This window comes from Corella eumyota, chromosome 5 (genome assembly GCF_963082875.1).
Source record: "Corella eumyota chromosome 5, kaCorEumy4.1, whole genome shotgun sequence".
NCBI lineage: Eukaryota > Metazoa > Chordata > Ascidiacea > Phlebobranchia > Corellidae > Corella > Corella eumyota.
In genome coordinates, this window is record NC_137494.1 from 14151168 (window position 1) to 14169638 (window position 18471).

At 28.3% G+C, this 18471-nt stretch overlaps 1 protein-coding gene across 1 annotated transcript; it reads right to left on the bottom strand.

Annotated features, from left to right (window-relative positions):
• Positions 1–228: 228 nt before the first annotated feature.
• On the bottom strand, positions 229–15304 carry LOC145751910 (histone deacetylase 4-like). The gene is made up of 24 exons (XM_082568062.1): positions 15061–15304; positions 14537–14584; positions 13637–13764; positions 12742–12822; positions 11678–11783; positions 11099–11189; positions 10347–10450; positions 9880–10047; positions 9036–9139; positions 7791–7895; positions 6798–6918; positions 6169–6252; positions 5167–5306; positions 4681–4820; positions 4239–4407; positions 3964–4104; positions 3262–3535; positions 2764–2865; positions 2574–2691; positions 2239–2452; positions 1925–2141; positions 1347–1568; positions 1121–1246; positions 229–848 (listed from the first exon to the last, which is right to left on the bottom strand). The coding sequence occupies exons 1-24, from the start codon at positions 15074–15076 to the stop codon at positions 538–540; spliced, it is 3330 nt and encodes a 1109-aa protein (XP_082424188.1). The 5' UTR covers positions 15077–15304; the 3' UTR covers positions 229–537.
• Positions 15305–18471: the final 3167 nt, after the last annotated feature.

Sequence of the window (18471 nt, forward strand, 5' to 3'; positions counted from 1 at the left end):
GGGGATTAAACCACGAGCCCCATGTAGTAAAGTCAAGTGTTCTTACTACTACAGCATTTTTAGCTAACTTATGTCAAATTAAAACAGGGCGCAATAGTATGGAAGCAGTTGGTATTGAACCCTGGACCTCATTAGAAAAGACCAGATGTTCTTACCACTGGACCATTATGCCTTTAAGCCGACTTAAGTTATATTAAAACGGGGGACGGATTTGTTTTTAATGGTTTAATAGAAAATGCCGAGTTATACACCACAGATTTAACAACAATACGGGTACTAAATGTACATAAAAACTCCTGATCAGCTTTCAACTGCGTGAAAATAAGAAGGGCAGTAAATAGATTGGCGCACACCACTTTACAACAGAACATCATCGGTAAAAAAACACAAAGTTAAAATGGAACCCGTGATACGTTGGCCGGTCGAAGTGAAACCATATGAGCTAAATAGAAGGGGGAATAATACTGACATAAAAATGCACTTGACTGCGCGTGCTTTACAGCAAAAAAACAGAGGAAAATAATCTCTTTTTAATCGTTATTTGACTGTTGATTCGCCAGCGCTTAAAGTTTTCATACTTCCTTGAGCTGGTGACGAAGGGGCCGAGATATTTACGACATCTAGCGGCGACGAGTCGGCACTCATATTATCAGTGTCCATGTTAGTGTCCTCGACAATGATAGCACATTCATTGTTAGGACGTAATGATTGTTTAAAAGTTGCCGCGTTTTGGGACAAATCAACTGGTTGGTAGTTGACCTGTGGTGATGCTTGTTGTGGTGGGCGATTTTGTTGTTGGCTGTTGTGGTTGTTGCTACTTCTAATATGTGACGAGTTCGTGGTAATAACTGTTACAAGAAATGGCATACAAATTAAGAGGGTTATTAGATTTTAACACAAGAGGTCACCCTTGCAGATTTAAAAGGTCAAGCGAATGTAAGTAAAGCACTATAACTACTTAGTTTTGCACAAAACTAGCTAACAGGTTGATAACTAAATATAACCAGGTCAAAAATGTAAAAAAATGGCAAAGATAAGGTGATAAATTTACTCTTTGAATAAGCTTAAAGGGGCCACCACAAAAGTTGAAGGAACTTAGGTTATTTGAGTTTTATCTTACCTGAGTTTTTGTTATTTACACTCAGTGAGGCAAGTGAAACTAAAGTTTCGTTTTCTCTTGAGATTCTCAACCAAGAGGCATGTGACATCATCGCAAAATTAAAATCTAAGTTCTTCCAATAACGCTCTATATTAAAACAAACAAAGTGTTTTATTCATGAAATTAAAAAACACTTTTAAATCACAGAAAAAATCACTAAAATTTAATAAAAAATGGAGCACTCTACCTTGAATAGCAACTGCATTTTTAATTGCCTTAACTGCTTGTTGGGTTGGCACATCATTAACAGATTTTTCAGGAAGAACAGAATACTCTGGGTCGCCCAATAATGTTCGAACACATGCTTCTGTACAGTTACACAAGGCTTCAAGTTCGAATCCACCCTCAAGCGCCATTACTATTTTTCCTCCAGCAAATTTCATAAGAAGTTTTGTTAAATATCCAAAGCCTAAAAAAACAATTTCAAATTTATGATTGATAAACAGGCAATGTGGTGTAGTGGTCTGATTACTTGTCTTCACTACACGAGGTCTTGGGTTTGATCCTAACTGCTCTCATGCTGTGGAATTTTAAGTAAGGTGTTATAAACAGTAGGAATTCCTGCTGAGCCAACACTTAATTAGCGGCATAATTATAGGGCAATTTATAAACAACATTTTCCCGAACTGCCAAAGTCAACTTGAAACTGGGTGAAGTAGTTAATGTTACTCTATGTTTAGGTGGTTAAGTCGTCCCTCCCTGATTGAGGATAAATAAATCTTTAAAAAATTCCAAAAATTTTTTTTCTAAAAAATTATGACTTACATTCTGGGGTTACCTCATACCCCCCCAAAGCACTAGAATGACCCTTTGCTGCAGAAAAACCAGAAGAAACGAGGATAAAGTCTGGGTTAAAATGGTGAATTATGGGTAAAACTAATGCACGGAACACAGCTAAGTAGTCAGCATCTCCAATCGGAGGTTGAAGGCCATCGCTGAACGCGACATTTACATTTCTACCTGCCCCAGCACCCTCTCCTGTCTAGAAACCAAGAGTTTTTACATTTTAAAATTAAAATTTATGCAATTTTTACAAGCTTTTATATGTTACACCCCAAAAAAAAAATTTTGACCCCTACCTCATGTATTGCACCAGTCCCGGGAAAGAACCCCCCGTTGTCGAAGCGATGAATTGATATAACAAGTACGTTAGGGTCATCATAAAAAATAGTTTGCGTTCCGTTGCAGTGGTGGACGTCCCAATCCAATATTAAGATTTTACGGATTTTTTCTGGGCATTCTTTTTGTAATTTTCGGGCAGCTACAGCAACGGAATTGAAATAACAAAAAGCCCTGTTGGAAAAAATTGTTAAAACGAATTTGGTAGAAAAAAATTTTCAGAACACCTTTAAAATAAACAAAAATTTTTTTTAAATAAAACTGAACATTTTTATTTTAAAATTAAAGTACTAACATGGCAAGATCCCTTTGAGCGTGATGGCCTGGTGGTCGAACAAGAGCAAATCCATTTTTAAGTTTCCCTTCAGCGACATCGAGTGCCAGGTCCACTGTGCAACCGACTGCCATTCGAGCTAAAAATAAATTTTAATTTATTTTCAATATAAAGGCTTTAAAAAATCTGATTTTTACAAGTTTTTACATACCTGCATTCATGGTATCTAATTCATTCCAAACAGTGTCGATATCAATACCATTATCAACTCCTACCCCTCCACATGGAAGTACTATAAACCTACTGCTAAGTTCTGTAAAAAATATGCAATAATATAAAGATAAAGTAGTATTAACTAAGGCAATAAATATAAAGTTAATGTCTTTAACACATGAGATCCTGGGTAAGATACCCCTTGCTCCCAAGCTGTAGCGCCCTTGAGTAAGGCGCTATAAATGGTATAAACTTCTGTTAAGCCAATACTTAATCAGCAGCTTAATTACCGGGCAATTATAATCTATAATATCACAAACAGCCTAAGTCAAATCGAAACTGAGTAAAGGTAACAAATGTTACTCTATGTTTATGTTGTGAAGATGACCTTCCCACATTGAGGATAAATAAAAAATATTACCAAAAAAATAAGTAGTACAACTTAGCAATGACCAAGATACAGAAAAAGTTATTTTTGGAAAAGTTTTGTTCTTACCAAATTCTTTTCTAGCCAGTGATGTTGTCCCATATCTAAAAGTATGATCTCTAGTATGAACAAGCTGTAATTCATCTGTTGTAGCTTTTCGTGCATCAATAAGTTCACATGGACACCGGGTGTCATCAGAGGACTCGCTGACAAGATTGTTTTTAGTCAAGCGCGACCATATGGCACGTAAACGACCGGCATTTTCGACGTGGTCATCTCCACATGCACAACCATGTTTAAGCATAATTGGACTGTATGATATACCAGTTGTAAATCTGTAGGACTGTAAAAAACATTCAATTTAAAAAGTGCCTACTGTAGTAGATTGTAAAAAAGTGCTTACTTTATAAAGAGATTTTTTTAACTAGTTGTTAGTTTAAAAAGTGCCTAATCTTTTAAAAATTTTTACTTTAAAAAACTGTTACTTTAAAAAACTGTTACTTTAAAAAAAGTGCCTACTCTATTAAAATTGTTACTTCGATATAGTGTCTACCCTTTAAAATGTGTTACCCGAAAAAGTGCCTACCCTTTTTTAAACAATTGCTATTTTTAAAAAAATGCCTACCCCTTTTTAAACAATTGTCACTTTAAAAAAAGTGTCTACCCTTTAGAAATATGTTACCCCAAAAAGTGCCTACCCTGTTTTAAACATTTGCTACTTTAAAAAAAGTGTCTACCCCTTAAAAAGTTGTTACTTTAAAAAGTGCTTACCTTGTCAGATTGCATGTGTTTCAAGAAGGATCTAGCAGGTGAGGAATTTGTCCTCAATAGAGGGCGATGGAGAGGCAGTTTTGCAACACTAGGGGGGGATTTTGTGGGATTTTTAGGTGGGGGACTCTTCCTAGGTTCCTCCTAAAACAGGGTTGCCAAATATTTAAATAAACAGGGTTTCCAAAAAAATTTCTTAGATTTAAAAAAAATTTACAAAATTTTTAATTTAATTTTTTAATTTTTTTTTTTAATTAAAAAAATCTTAAATTAATTACCACAACCATGGGTGGAATATGATTAGGAAAATTCGATTTAGTTTTTGGCAAATCATCGTCGATATTAATCGGTTTATCGTTCACGTGAATGTGATTTATTAAATTGGGGTTTATTCTTCGATGGGGTAACAGGTTAAATTGGGAGGGGTAACTTCGCTGAAAGTGTAATCTAGAAGAAAATCATCAAAATAATAAAAAAATTTAAAACCATTTTTAAACCCCCAAAAAGTTTAAATAAATATTTTTACCCCCCTAAAAAATCAAAAAAAATATTTTAAAACCCCTGAAAAATTTAAAAATTATTTTAACCCCCCCCAAAAAAATTAACAAAAAATCTTTTTACCCCCCAAAAAAATTAACAAAATATATTTTCACCCCCCAAAAAATAACTTTTTAAAAATATTTTAAACAAAATTTTAAAAACAAAATAATTTTCCCTTACTTTGACATATTTGCTGTGTAATCATCATTTATGACATCACTATTCTCAAGATGAGTCGGCAAATTCGAATGTGCTGAGTTCATTCTTGACATTTCTTCTTGAAATCGTTTTTGTTGCTGTAGAATTTCTTTTTGTTTGCGCTACACAAGAAACAATAACAGTTACAAAAAAGACATTTATATACAATAAAGCTTAGTGAACCATATATAATATGTATGTTTAATTTATAGGCCTTTAAAATAAATAAAACTGCCATTTGTGGTGCTCGGTTAAATTATAGCAAGCAAATATTAGTTGAAAGTTGCGACCATATTCAACAATTAAAATGCCGATCAAAGGGCGGGCAATTACGCGTTTGATTACCACTTTCTTTATGCTATTGTGTATTTTAATGTGTTACAAATGGTGCTTCTGCCAGGTTAAAAACTAATTAACAGGGGGTTTATAAAAAAAAATATATCAAACAAAAAACAACATTTTTTTTACCTGTAAAATATGTTGTTGCAATTGTGCTTTGTGGGTTGTTGGGGCAGAATGGGTTCGACTTAAGACTTTGTGGCGGCGATTCAAGCGTATCGGGCCTGTACTTGAGGATAAACTGTTTGCTACAGCGAGGGAGTTTGCCCCTGAAAGCAAAAAATAAAAAAAATAATTGAAAAAAGCAACATTTTAAAAAATGCCCGAAAAATAACAAAATTGTGTAAAAAAGTGTAAAAATGAACCGTTAAGTATAATTTTGTTGTTTACATTTAGTTAAAGGTCAGTATTTTAATAGATTTTATTTTAAATGGTTTTGTTTAATTTAAGGGCGGCATTTAAACCTCAAAAATGATTTTTATTTAAAGACAATTTTTAACTAAACTAAAAATTTAAACTTCATAGGTCAAATAAAGCATTATTACATTTAACATTTTAGTCAGTAGTTATTAACTGTTTCTGGCCAATAAATTAACTTATTATTTATTTATTTAAAATACTAAACATTAAAAATAGTTTTTTAAATAAAATTTATTTTATTATATTTTAAAAACAAACAAAAATTCCACAATTTCATCAAAAATTTAAATCACAATTTTTTGACTAACTATGTACCGTTATCACACCAATACTTAAACTTAAGTAAGAGAGATTAATTAAGTTAAACAACTCACTTATAAATCATTTATAAAACTGCAACTTGACCTATTTTTGTATTGATTTTTCTGTTGATATAAGAAAGCTGACCTTACAGTTTATTCTTGTTAGTTATTATTAACCTAACTCAGTCTTAAGTTGCCTTTGTCAATTTTGGATATTGACGACCTAATGATATTATCTTATGACAGAACTAAGTATCAAAAGCACCTAACACAAAGTTACATTGATAAGAAAGCAGCGAGATTTGATCCCAGGACCTCATGTAGTGTTTAAACCACTCCAATTTGCAGTATGTTAGAAGAACAACAAATATTTGAATCATAAAATTTTGTAAAAAGTTGAAAAATTTACCGATTAACGAAGATGGTTGTCTTAACAGTAATTGTTGGGGAACTCCTGATAAATCACCGGCCATTTCTTTTTCATGATAACGACCTAAAAAATGTTTGTCAATTAAATTTTTATATGATCAAATGATAAATTTCAATCAACAGGTTTATTAACAAACAATTAATTTTATCCTTGATGTGGAAAGGTTGACTTTACAACTTAAACATAAGGTAACATTTGTTACCCAAAACACATTTTTTTTTTAAATAATAATAATTACAATTGCCTGATAATTAACCTGTCAATTTATAAACCCTACAAAACCACCCATAGGGCTGGGTAATTGCCAGCAGCGTTGTGTAGTGGTAAGAACACTTGCTACACCACACATGAGGTCATGGGTTTAATCCCCACTGATCTAATGCTGTAGCGCACTTGAGTAAAGTGCTATAAACGGCATGAACTCCTGCTGAGCAAGCACTTAATCAGCAGCTTAATTATCGGGCAATTATAATCTATAATATCCCAAACTGCAACAGACAACTTAAGACTGGGTCAGGGTAACTGGTGTTACTCTATGTTTAGGTTGCGAATTCGACTTTCCCACATCGAGGATAAATATATATAAATAAAAATAAACTGGAAATTACCAGGTACGTGTTGAAACTTCTGCTTGGGTGAGATTTGAGCAAGGGGTCCGGGTAAACTTGCGGTCCGAACCGCCAACTTTGATGATTCTCCTTCTTGTTGCACTAAACTTACACTTTCCCTCTAAAAAGTAGAAAAAATTTTTAGGAATTTTTTTAATTGAAAATTTAAAAAAATTTTAAAGAAATTGTTTTAAATTTTTGTTTTTATTTTAGTTTTTAAGTTTTTTTTTTTGTTAAGGAAATTACGTTTAAAAAGAATTTTTTTTGCCTATTTTGATATTTTTCAGCAACAAATTTGGAAAAAAATATTAATATTTAATCTTATGCGTTAATTTGTTTACCAATCTAATTTATGCATTTAATTACCACTATGAGGTTAGAATATTTAAAAACACGTAAAAAAAATCAACAAATGTTTACATAAATTGTAACAAAACACAATAACAATGTATTACTCGAATCTATAAACCTCCAAAAACCTTCCAAAATTAGCTTCGAAAATGTGTAATGACATTTTGAGAATCTATTTTTAACAACTGACTCACTCAATTGTCTTAATACCACGCACAAAATGTTATAAATAAACCGAATTATTATTAGTTTTGTACATTTGTTTACATTTTTGTGTGTTTTGCTGATTACAGTAATTACCAAACCAATACTATCAAATAGTTTAATAAATTATTGCTCGAAATGTAAATATTCAATAAATATAATCAAAAATGCTATAAATTGCGAATAATAATTAAAACTTAATAAAAAATGGTTTTAAAATTGCAAATTAGATTTTAAAACTGCGTTAGGTTATGTGTAGTAGTTTAAATTCTAACATTGTTGCCCTTTTTTAGTGATTGCCTATGAATGAGCTAATATTTGCTTTAAAAGGTTACGCTTTCAATACAATAACATTCACTCAATCTATTTTTAAATTTGCAACAATTCTGACTAAAAACATTTTTGTTTTTTAGAAAAAAAATTAGTAAATAAACATACCAGGTGCTTTTTGTTAAGTCCAATAGCAAGATTTGGCAAAGAAGGGGAGGAATAAAGATCAGCGTTTGCCGATAATTTATGCAAGTTGCGTGAGTGGATTGCCTCCTTTAAAATAAACAAATATAAGTTAATAAAAAAATATAATTAAAAAAAGTAAAAAAAAAATTAAGTATATATTATTTATATGGAACTGGCAGCGTGGTGTAGTGGTAAGAACACTTGCTAAACCACCATGAGGTCGTGGGTCCAATCCCCATTGATCTCATGCTGTAGCGTATAAATAATATATACTTAATTTAAAGAAAAAATTAAGTATATATTATTTATATCAATAAATTTTGAATTATTCTTAAAAAACAAATCCTAGAATAAAAAAGTTTTAACAGTTTTAAAAGTAAACAACACTGATTCTAATCATGGATAGTATGACAACATTTGTTTATAATTGTTAAAGGGCAGTCTAAATTTAACATTTCTCCTTACATATTTTATTTACTCTACTCTGCGGGTTATTTGCAATGCGTGAAAATGTAGATAAGAAATAATAATTAACTAATAAGACTTTATGAATAATAATAATAATCTATATTTAATAGAGCTTTGCGGACAGTCTATAAATATATATTAGTATGTCCAATTTAAAGGTCTTAAAAATATAAAAAATTGTGATTTGTAGTGCATGGGTAAATTATCGAGGTAGATATTAGTTGCAACCATAATATGACATTTAAAATGCAGCAAGTAAGTCAAAAAATCTGCATTTTGGTCAAAATTAAACTAAACCTTACTAAAACAATGCACGATCTAAACATAGAGTAACAACTGCTACTCCGACCCAGTCTCGAGTTGCCTTTAGCAGTTTGGAATTTTATAAAATATGATTGCTCGATGCTAGCTCAACAAGTGCTAGCTCAACAGGAGTTTATACCGTTTATAGCGCCTTACCCAAGGGCGCCACAGCATGAAAGCAGTGGGGATTGAACCCACAACCTCATTTGGTGTAGCAAGTGTTCTTATCACTACACCACCCTGCTGGTATTACTAGGCAAAAGCTCACCTTACCATGAGAATTTTAATTGTCATAATATGGTCGCAACTCTCAACTAATATTTGAATCTGATAAATTACTTGTGCACCACAAACAGGAGTTTTATTTATTTTGCAGGACTATAAATTGGACATTCTTATATATATATATATATATATTGTACACTAAGCTTCATTATTTATAGATTTAAAAGTTACCTCAATTCTGTTGTTAGATGATCCAGGCAGCTGTATAGTTGTGGTGGAATTGGGAGGGGAACTTGGTCCTGAATTTGGGGCACTATTACAATTTGTTTCCATCACTGAAAATAAATTTTTTAAAAGTTCAAAATTTTCGAAAAAATTAAAATTAAAAAAAAATTGCAAGTTGACAGAAATTAGATGTATTTGATAATTTAAATAAAATAATGACAACTATGATTTTTGATAAAAAAAAAATTAACGTATTTATAAAACAATTTTTTATTAAATTAATGTTTATTGATTACTAGGAATGGAAAAGTCAGAAAATGACAGTTTTTAGGAAAATAAAAAATAAATGCATTTATCAAAATCAGGAATTTAAAAATAGAATTTCAATTTCTAATAAATCAAATCTATTGACGTCATTAAAACCAAAAATTTGATAAAAAATATAAAAATATAAAATATAAATATACTTTAATATTAAAGAATTTCTACAATGTTCAAAAAAAAAATATTAAGTGCAAAAAGTTAACAAAAATATTTTTAAAAAATGATACCAAAAAATGGTTACAAAATATGGTCAAAAAATGATTACAAAATTGGTAAAAAAATGGTTACAAAATTGGTGAAAAAATGGTTTAAAAAGTGATCAAAAATAGTTATAAAAATGGTTTTAAAAATGTTAAAATGGTAACAAAAATGATAAAAAAATGGTTATAAAAATGGTTACAAAAATGATTTCAAAAATGATAATAAAATGGTTATAAAAATGGTTTTAAAAATGATGCAAAAATGGTTACAAAGATGGTTAAAAGATGACCAGTAAAATGGTTAGAAAAATGGTAAAATGGTTTACCTGTTTCAGAACATAATCTTTTTTTGATTCTGTTTGCGATATCAGCTTTCACATCTGATCTAGCATCCCTGCTCTCTTCGTGTCTTCGTGTAAACAGGGGTGATGACCGCAAATCTGAGGATAACTTTAATTTCAAGCGAGATCGGACTTTTAGGTTTGGCTCAGAAGCTAAAAAAAATTTAAATTATTTTTTGAAAAATTTTCTTAAAATATTTTTTTCTCCAATAAATACAAACCAATTTTTTTTTAAATTGTTAATGCATCAGTACCTAAGCAAGGGTATTTTTAAATATTTTTAGAGATCTATATTTAGAAGTAATTCGAGCCTAAAATCAAAATTAAACTTAGTTTTACTAAATTCCTACTCTAAAAAATCTCAAAAATTTCGAAAAAATCTCAAAAAAAAAACTAAATTACACTTTTTTAATCAGACTTAACTTTAAAAAATGTTTAAATTTTCATTTTACCTGTTTTGCGCAGTGGAAAATCGTTATATTTGTCATAAAATGAAGGAAAAAAAGGTGGTCCTTCATGATTGCCTCTTGTATCTAACGAAGGAGTATATCGCAATCTAAAAAAGTTTTTAAAATTAAATTTATTAGATTTTTATGGAATAGAATTGTGAACTAATATTTCATTTAATATCAAAAATAAAAATAGAATTTAAGTAATGAAAAATAACCGTTAGTCATTAAGTTACATAACCGTTTTAATTTAGGAAAAAAATATTTTATTTTGTTTTGATACTAGACTAAAATGGTAGCCTAACTAATTTTTTTTATTATTTTTAAGAAAAGGCATAAGTATATATATGTTAATATATTTAATTATTTAAAAATAAACTATATAAAAAACTTTATAACATTAATTTTTAATATTAGCAATACACTACTTATACCTATAAATAAATTTAATAAACATTGCTATATTATTAATAAATAATTACAATAATATATTTTCAAATATTGGTAGGAGTTACATTATTAAAACATTCCTATAGTTTATAAAAAAAAACTAAACTAAAAATGTGTTGTTTTAATAAATACTTAGAAAAAGTATTTACCTAAAAGTAATAACTAATAAAAACTTCGTTAGCAAAAAAAAATTATTTTTTAGCAAAAATTTCAATTTCAATTCCAAAAATGTACAAAAATTTATTATTAAATACCGAAAAAAAATTATATATCTTTATTTTTTAAATTTATAAAAGTTTACAAACCTATTCGTGCAATCCGTTCCATCTTTATTTTTCTGACGCCCGATTACGAATTGCTGCAAGTGTTTCTTTACTGCATTGGAAGCTACAGCACCTAAGCAACAAAAATAGATTTTCAGCAAAAATCGACCAAAATTCATAAATATCTGCTTGACCTTTTTAACAACAATAACGTCTTGGGTTTTATATTTACGAAGCATTGAAAATTCTGCTATTTTTAGAAGCGAAATTCGTCAATATTACTGCTTAAAACACACACGCACTGTTTATAATATTTATACACATTTTAACTATTGTATTAATATCAATTTTAAGGCTATATACAAAGAATAAATTGTAACGCTATGTAATATTTAACCGGCAAAAATCTGGATTACCGTTGAAAATTTATTAATTAATTCAAAATAAAAAGAGTTTAAATAATTGGTTCCAATCATAGATAAACAACACAATATACAGTAGGCTATGTTAATAGTAAACAAAACAGGTTTTAAAAAATAAATAAAATGAAATAGATTTTCAATTTCTAGACTTATTACTTGACCGATTACTGTTTAAATTTAAACATTTTTTCAGACTTACTTTCTTTATCTTTTTCTTTGTTTTTGACAGAGTTAATTAATTGGTTTGTTTGGTCACTTGGTTTGATCTCTTCAGGTCTAATTTCATGTTGTTGATTAATAAAACTCTGAAAATTAAACAGAAATTCAATTTTTAATTTCAAAAAATTTATTTTTAGTTTCTGTAAACCAAATTTGGTGCCTATGTTATATAATAAACTATAAAACTTTGTGTTAAAATTTAATAATGTCATGTTTTAAACCATACATCGGCTTTGCAATTTTTAGTACTTCATTATATTGTTTAATCTTTAGTTTAAATTATAACAGTACAACTAATGTTGTTAAAAAATAAATATTATATATATATACCATTTTTTATTTGGAAAAACCTATGAAATACTCTTGAAAAACTAAGCCAAAAAATAAAACCTAAAATAGTCAGACAAAAAAACCTATTGTTTAAGCTGACAGGTTTTTATACTGATAAAAATTTGTTAAAAATAGTTGGCTATGAGATACAGTAAATCTATATTTAGATACACCCAAGTGAATAGTCAGTTAAGTTAAGGCAATCTATTTATAGAGTAAGAAAATATGAATGCACCGTTTGCTATTGTGTTTTAAAATAGAAAAAAAATTTATAGTGCAGTTTGGAATTTAGCAATAAGCTTAATGGCCCATTCAAAACTTAACGAAAAAAACAAATACTAATATATGGTTATTTAAATTGGCTATAGATGTAAAAAAAATGATTTGTATACTAGAAAATAACCGAAATTAACGAATTTTTAGTAGTGATTAGAACACTTGTCTTTGCTACATGAGGTCCTGAATTTGATTCCCACTGCTTCCATGCTGTAGTGCCTTAAGACACTTTTAATGATATAAACTGTTGCTAAGCTAAAAACCAATTATCGAGCAATTATAATCAATAATCCCAAAATGCCAAAGTCAACTTAAGACTGGGTTCGGGTAGCTAATGTTACTCTATGTTTAAGGTGTAAATTCGACCTTCCCACATTGAGGATAAATAAATACCAAAAAATATCTTAAAAATTGAATATTAATATTTAAATTATTTACTGTAAAATGTTCTTGTAAATTCTGTCGGTGAAAGTTGTTAGGCTGAAGTTGTTGGAAATGTTGTAACTTTGCAAACATTATCTAAACATAAGTTTTCAGTTTATTAACAGTATTAAGATTAATTATTTTAGGTAACGGGTCTGGAAATTTTAAATAATTTATTAACAACAAGTTTTATAAGTTATTAAAAACACTTTTTCGGTTTCTGTAAACACTAAAAATTTTGCTGTAAATATAAAAAATGACTGCAACTGACTTCTTGTTAAAATAGAAAATAAATATTTTTAAATTTTCTACAGCTTATATAAAAAAATAACTTTTTTTAAATTGCTAATAGTTGAATTAAAAATAAACTTTTATCTGATACAATAACAAAAATGTTTCAAAATCGAGCTAAAATTTTAAACTATTCATGGGCAGTTTACCATTAATTTCTATCCCTACATTCAACTTGCCCTTTAACTCTTTGTTTTTTTTTGATAAAATTACATTAACTGACGTAAAAAAGAATTCTTTTAAAGGTCATAAGTATAAGTATTAAGTTTATATTGATTTGAAGTTTTTCTAAAAATATCTTTTCTCAAAAACTAGTTTAACAAGAAAAAAGTTAAGCTAACGGTATTAATTATTAATTTTATGTCCTTTTAAATTACTGTTTTCTATGTTTATTAAAACTGAATAACCCTAAAAGTAAATAAGACTTAAAATATTTGTCATATACAAAATAAAACTGAATTAAATAGCTTTTTAATTGGGCTACAAAAGATCAGGTAATTGTAACATAAAAATTCGCTAAAACTGCATTAAAATTAAATTTAAAATATGTAAAAAAAATTGCAAAATTTTTGATAAAAAAAAATAAAAAAAATTTGCACAAAAAAAAAGTTCTTTTCACCTGTCTTTCTAACTCCTGCTGTCTCAGTTGCAGATATTTTTCTTGATAAATTCTTTCGTTTATTCCACTAGCCATTGCTGCAGAAAGAAAATGTTGGTTTTCCAAAGCCTCGGCTAAATTTCGACGATCTAACAAAAATAAAATCAATTTTAAAAAAATTATTTTTCATAACAAAATTTAAGTATTAAAAATTAAATTTAACGCAAATAAATTTAAATATTTAACTGTTATCATTAAACAGAGCATAGTTTATAATTGTTAATTTTTGTGTATAAATTTAAATTTTCTTTTCAATATTTTAATTTAAAATAATATATATCTGAAGATATTTTCCGTAGGACTTTGCTGGGTCCACTTATTAATTATTTACGCTCAAAAAAATAAAAATAGAAAAATTATCGGTAACAAACAATAATTAAATGCAAGTTAACCTTAAGTAAATATCTTTTAAATCGGTAAATTTTTATGTATAAACAATTTGGGTATAGATTATTTAAAATATTTTAAAAGTAAACCCATACAATAACTATTTAAAAATAATAGTATATATTATAGTTAACAATTTAGAAAAATTCCATTTAAATTTAAAAGTTAAACAATAATGAATACTCCTTTTAACACTGTTTGAACGTAGTCAATTATATATAGTTAGTAAACCGATATTGATTATTGAATACGCTACTAAAAAATACAAAAAAAAGGCAATTTTTGATCAAAAGCATTTTACTGGAAGAGAAATAATTTTAACTTAAAAAATTATTACACTTATAAATATAACTTTAAAATCCCATTTTTTGCGTTTTATTACAACCAAAATAACTAAAAGCCAATAAAATTTCTGAAATTGCAATTAGTTTTGTCATGAAATCAATAAGTTTAAAACAAAATAAATTTTGACACCTGCACCACCTGCTTCGGGTCTAGATTGATCATTAGCTTGACTAGAATCTAAAAAAAAAATTAATTAAAATTTAAATTAATTAAAACTAAATAAAAATAGTGTCTTAAAAAAACAACTAAATAACTTCTTAAATATATAATAATGTTATTTAAATCTCTCTGTAATACAAACTATTGGTATATAACCGGCAGCGTGGTGTAGTGGTCAGAACACTTCCTACACTACATAAGGTCCTGGGTTCGATCCTTACTGCTTCCATGCTGTAGCGCCCTTGAGTAAGGTGCAATAAATGGTATGTACTTCTGCTGAATCATCACCTTATTAGCAGCACAATTATCGGGCAATTATAATCTATAATATCCTAAACTGCCAAAATCAATTTGAGAATGGGTTGGAGTAACAAATGTTACTTTATGTTTAGGTCATAAAGTTGACCTCTCCACATCAAGGATAAGGATATATACAAAATTATATAACTCTATAACTAATAAAACGTTTAAACAAAAATTAAAACAATCTTTACCTTCACTTTGAGACATTATTATAAACTTGAAACTCCGATCACGATTTCAAAAAAATTTGAAACTTTTCGGCACAAAAAACGAGAAAATATATTCGGCAAAACTTGATTTACAAAATAGGTGTACTATACAAGACTAGAAGTTTGTATTTCCATATACAAGAAATAAGATGATGTAGAATTTACAAAAGAAGAGGGCTGTACATTAGTTGGAACATTTGATAATTAAACCACTAAAAGCATTTTATCGAAAACCTAAAAATAGTAAAAATTAATTTATTTTTATATATCCTCGATGGAAGAAGGTTGACTTTACAGTCTTATCATAAAGCAACTTACTAACCAAACTAATTTTGAAATCATATTTTTTTAAATTAAATCTTTTTACTATTTGTAATATCTTCAATTATCCTTAATACAAAAAAGTTGGCTTTAGAAAATATACATTTGCAATTATAAATATAATCGTAAAAAAGAAATTATTGTTTATTGCATGTAATCAGTTTTAAAAAAGTATTTAACATTTGTAACATAATATATATTCATAACATAAACTAAGTTTGGGTAAAAATACCTAAACCTTACTACATTAAAGTCTTTGCTTAACTTAAATACTTTAGCTTCTATATGTTTATATTGCATTCTATTTTAAGTTTTGACTAAAATCAGTTAAAATTTTAATGTTTTCAAAAAAACATATTTTAAAAAAATACAAATAAATTATTCCTAAAAACTAGATTTAAATTTTTTAATAATAGAACTATGCAAAAAAAATGTTAAAAATATTTAAATCTAGTAATTTTTACGTTAACAAACTGACTACGTACTGACAGGTGACGTTGTCTTATTATACTAACAGAAACATTCGGACGATCTGACGCACGCATCTATTTTTTTAAAAACATATTTTTAAAAATTTTTAAATCTTAATATTCTGCATAAAACCTGAATAATATTTAAATAATTTGCAACCAAATCGAGAATATTTATTTGTTTACATTTTTCTAATTTTAGTTAAAGGGCAGGGTCAGTCTATGACATCATAAACATGGATTTACGACATCACAATAACAAATCGTTCTTCGCGATTTTTTTTATTCGATTTGGCAAGAAACAACATAATTTTTACAGTGTTTCCCTCATTTTTTTGGCAAAATTTTTATAACAATATTTTTTTATTTGACAAAATTTAAACGACCTGAATTCAAATTTTTAGTAGTTTAAAAACTTTAAAAAAATACACCAAAGATATTTAAAAATTAGTAACGTTTTTTTCAATAAAATATCAAGTCAGGTAATTTTAATATAGTTTTAGTGGCTAAATATTTATTTAAAATTCGTTGCAAATTTTAAAACAATTTTTTTAAAATATAATTATTTTTAAAGAAGTCATAAAACGTCTAATTAACAGTCGCACACTGGCGCTATTTGATAAAATAACAGGTCATGACGTCGGACCACAAGCCGAAAGGTTTTGGGTTTGAGCCGCACCAATGCCACACTAATCACTCTTAAGCCCGGCGTTTACAGATAGATCAAACATGTCCCAATAGCACACTTTTTCCCAATAAATATATCAAAAAACCTATCTCTTTAAAGAAACATAGAAAAAAATAAATCTTATTTAGATCTGATAGTGTTGTTTGTATACCGACCATGGCATCAGATTATGAGTCCAAAGGTTTCAAGTTCGATCCTTACCAATACCACACACCCTAGTGTTTTAAAAACTATAACACGACCCATAGAAAAATCGTTGTTGGAATAAATTCTGAAAAGTATGCCTTTGTAAGATGGGATGGAAAAAATATTACCTGTATTGAAAACAAATAAGTTTTAAGTTACAATTTCGTGAAAATCAAATTTAGCAAATAATTTTTTTTTTGTATTTAACATAATAAACATACTTTAAATACATATAAATATTTCTTCTAAATACAATCCGTTTTTTATGTTAAGTTTTTATATTTTTTTAAAAATTTAATATAGTCTTGATTTAAATAAATATATATAACTTTTTTTAGAGAGCATAAAAAAGATAAAAATTAAGTTGTTTTTTGCAGAAATTACAAATCAAAGTTTTTTTATATTAAAACCGCGAGTTGTGGGCCAAAGTTTAAGTAAAATACAACTAACAAGGCCTACAAAAAAAAGGAAAATTAACAGAAACTAAAATTATGTAATCCTTTAATTCAAAGTCACAAGAACAATTAAACACAGTTCTCCACGTCATATAAATAAAGAAGTAATTAAGCGCAATTTGAACGTGATTACATAGAAAAAAACAACAGGAAATTTCAAATTTATTAACAAAACCTAGTCGCCAAAATTTCATAACCGTTTTACTGATATGCTTAAGGCGTCGAAACGCTCAAAAATCACATAGCTGGATAGGCTAATCAGCGCTTCCAACCTTGGCGAAGGGTGTAATTAAATTCATGTTTCTGCTCGGCCTTATAACGATTAGCGCACAAGACTACTTGTTATTTAGCCACGTTGAAGGTTTAAGCGCCGTTTCAGTGCTTTATAACGTAAGGAAAATCGTAGAATTGTTCAATTTAAAATTTGAGTGTACAGCCTAACTTGTAAGTTTTCAGAAAAGATACTGTATGATGGTACGAACTTAAACACCATTGCTAAACGTCAAATGTCTACTTAGATAAAATAAGTAACTTAAATGTATAACAGTTAAGATTTTAGTTTTTTAAAGGTAGTCATGTGTTTGCAAATCACCCCTTGGGGTCCAAGGTTCGATCTTTACTGCTGCCATGTCTTATGGCCCTCGAGTAAAATGGCAACAGTTCTGACTTCTGCTAAGCCAAGAACGAATCAGCAGTTTGCTAATTATGCAGTTTAAATAAGTCAATAAAACTTATAACTTTTAAAGACATCTTCAAACTGGGTTGTGGTAACAAAAGTCTTTTGTGCTTAGGCTAAAAATCAAATTTTTTAAATCTGAAAATGTCTCTAGCTGTTTGTTGACGGCGGGGATGTTAGTGTTGAAACGTTACGGTTTATTGTTGTACACAATACGGGCGTCTCAAATACGACTAACATTTTCACCTGTCATCATATTGCTGGATGAAGTTCACAACTTTTAGAAAAAATTGACTTTTTAGTAGCCTAAAAAAGATTTATATAAAGGCAAAGGGCATTTACAATTGACTGTAAGGCGTTGTAAGTTAATTCAAAGCAAAAACTTGGTTTAAGAAGTCAAAAATAAGCATGTTTTTTAACAATTTTAGTAGTCCATTTAGGCTGTTAATTTATAGAAAAAAAAGTTGCCTAATTATGCCTTTTTTATTTTTTAAATTGTTTTTAATTTAAAAACCAGATAGCAAAAAATTTTGTCACGTTTTTTGAAGCAAAAATATAATTAACAATATTATGACGTCATAGGACTACAAATTTGGC